General features: G+C 34.4%; 1 protein-coding gene across 2 annotated transcripts in view; it reads right to left on the bottom strand.

The window, feature by feature from the left end:
* LOC122079391 (protein NRT1/ PTR FAMILY 8.3-like) overlaps window positions 1-534 on the bottom strand; it is a 9,077-nt gene extending 8,543 nt beyond the window's left edge. For both annotated transcript variants that reach the window (XR_006140426.1, XM_042645812.1), the window contains exon 1: window positions 324-534. Coding sequence is in view for 1 of the 2 variants with exons in the window: in XM_042645812.1 (XP_042501746.1) it covers window positions 324-371 (48 nt within the window). In the remaining variant the exon portion in view is untranslated. The remainder of the gene's footprint in view (window positions 1-323) is intronic.
* Window positions 535-1,330: the final 796 nt, after the last annotated feature.

Here is a 1,330-nt window from a genome sequence, read left to right as displayed (position 1 = left end):
AAAAAAAAAAAACAGATGGAACAGTGGATGGTGTTCAAACATGATATTTCCTAATAACGTAAAATTCTTTGGAAGATCTAATATGATATATTTAGTCATTAATTTTCTTCCTTTTTCCTCCATCAGATTTCTCAAGAAGAAATAGCTTCCCAGATCCTGGGATTCCAAATTCTCTCAATGATCAATTCCTGAAACGACCCATTAAAAAGGGGGAAAAAACCTGGAATTCTAGAAATTAGAAAAACAAGGCAACATAACACGAAATCTAACATTAAACGAACAAAGCGAAGTAAATAAGGGGGGAGTTGATGAATCGGTTTGACCTTTAAAAGCCCATCTTCCAAGAGCAATTTCTCCTCCAGAGAACCCATAGGTGAGAGGATCAACTAAGATCTGGGTAGAGTTGATGCAGTAGAAAGGGAATGAATCCTATCTTGAAGAAGACGTGAAATGGATAAATTGATGAATCCGCTGACGTAAGGAGTTAGGAGCCGAGGAGTATGGACTGAAACATCGGGCAGCGACCTTTCCAACCTACCTATCCCTTTCTTCATTATTTACCGGGAATTGTTGTCCTTCAGCAATTTTATTTTATTTTTTTATAATTTTTATCGAGATATGTGAACCCCTCCACATGATCACAGATAATACAATGAGAATCCATGATCAAATGGGTCCCACTTAGAGTGTTCAAACTTACGAGCTACAAGAAAGAGTGGTGGCTTTGCGTGTGAACTTCATTTTCTTTATATTCCCATCGGGGCAGTTGGATCCAATTTCTATCCTCCTTCCTATCATATATATATCAATACGTGAGAAGTATAAAAGCATGATTGTATGTGCTTGTGTCTTATTAGAGGAAGAGAGTTACTGGACAACATCCAAATTTAAAGAGATTTTTCTTTAAAGAAAAAAAAAAGGGAGATTTTCCGAGAGATCTGCAATTCTCTAGATGTTCCTGACTTCCAATAATACTTTATTTGATAATAATTAAACAAAAAATAAAAAAAATAACCAAGACAATTATGAAACATGAACTGAGAGTAATTCCTGTGTGTCATGGTGAGAAAAAGCTCGATTACACAAGTCAATAATATAAATAGAAAATCAAAAATTCGAATGTTACCGCATCTCTAGCTTTCTCTACCAATTTTTATTCAATCCGTTTATATCTCTAGTTTTCTCTACCAGGCCCAACTCACAATTTTTGCATAAAATTGATCAAAGTTGGGGTTTAGGAATCCATACCAATAGACAAATTTAAGATTATGTTTATGTGCATAGGGTTTTAAAAATTAGATTGCTATCAAGATAATTGGTGAAATTGAAT

This window comes from Macadamia integrifolia, chromosome 5 (assembly GCF_013358625.1).
Source record: "Macadamia integrifolia cultivar HAES 741 chromosome 5, SCU_Mint_v3, whole genome shotgun sequence".
Classification (NCBI taxonomy): domain Eukaryota; kingdom Viridiplantae; phylum Streptophyta; class Magnoliopsida; order Proteales; family Proteaceae; genus Macadamia; species Macadamia integrifolia.
This window is presented reverse-complemented; position numbering and strand designations above follow the sequence as displayed.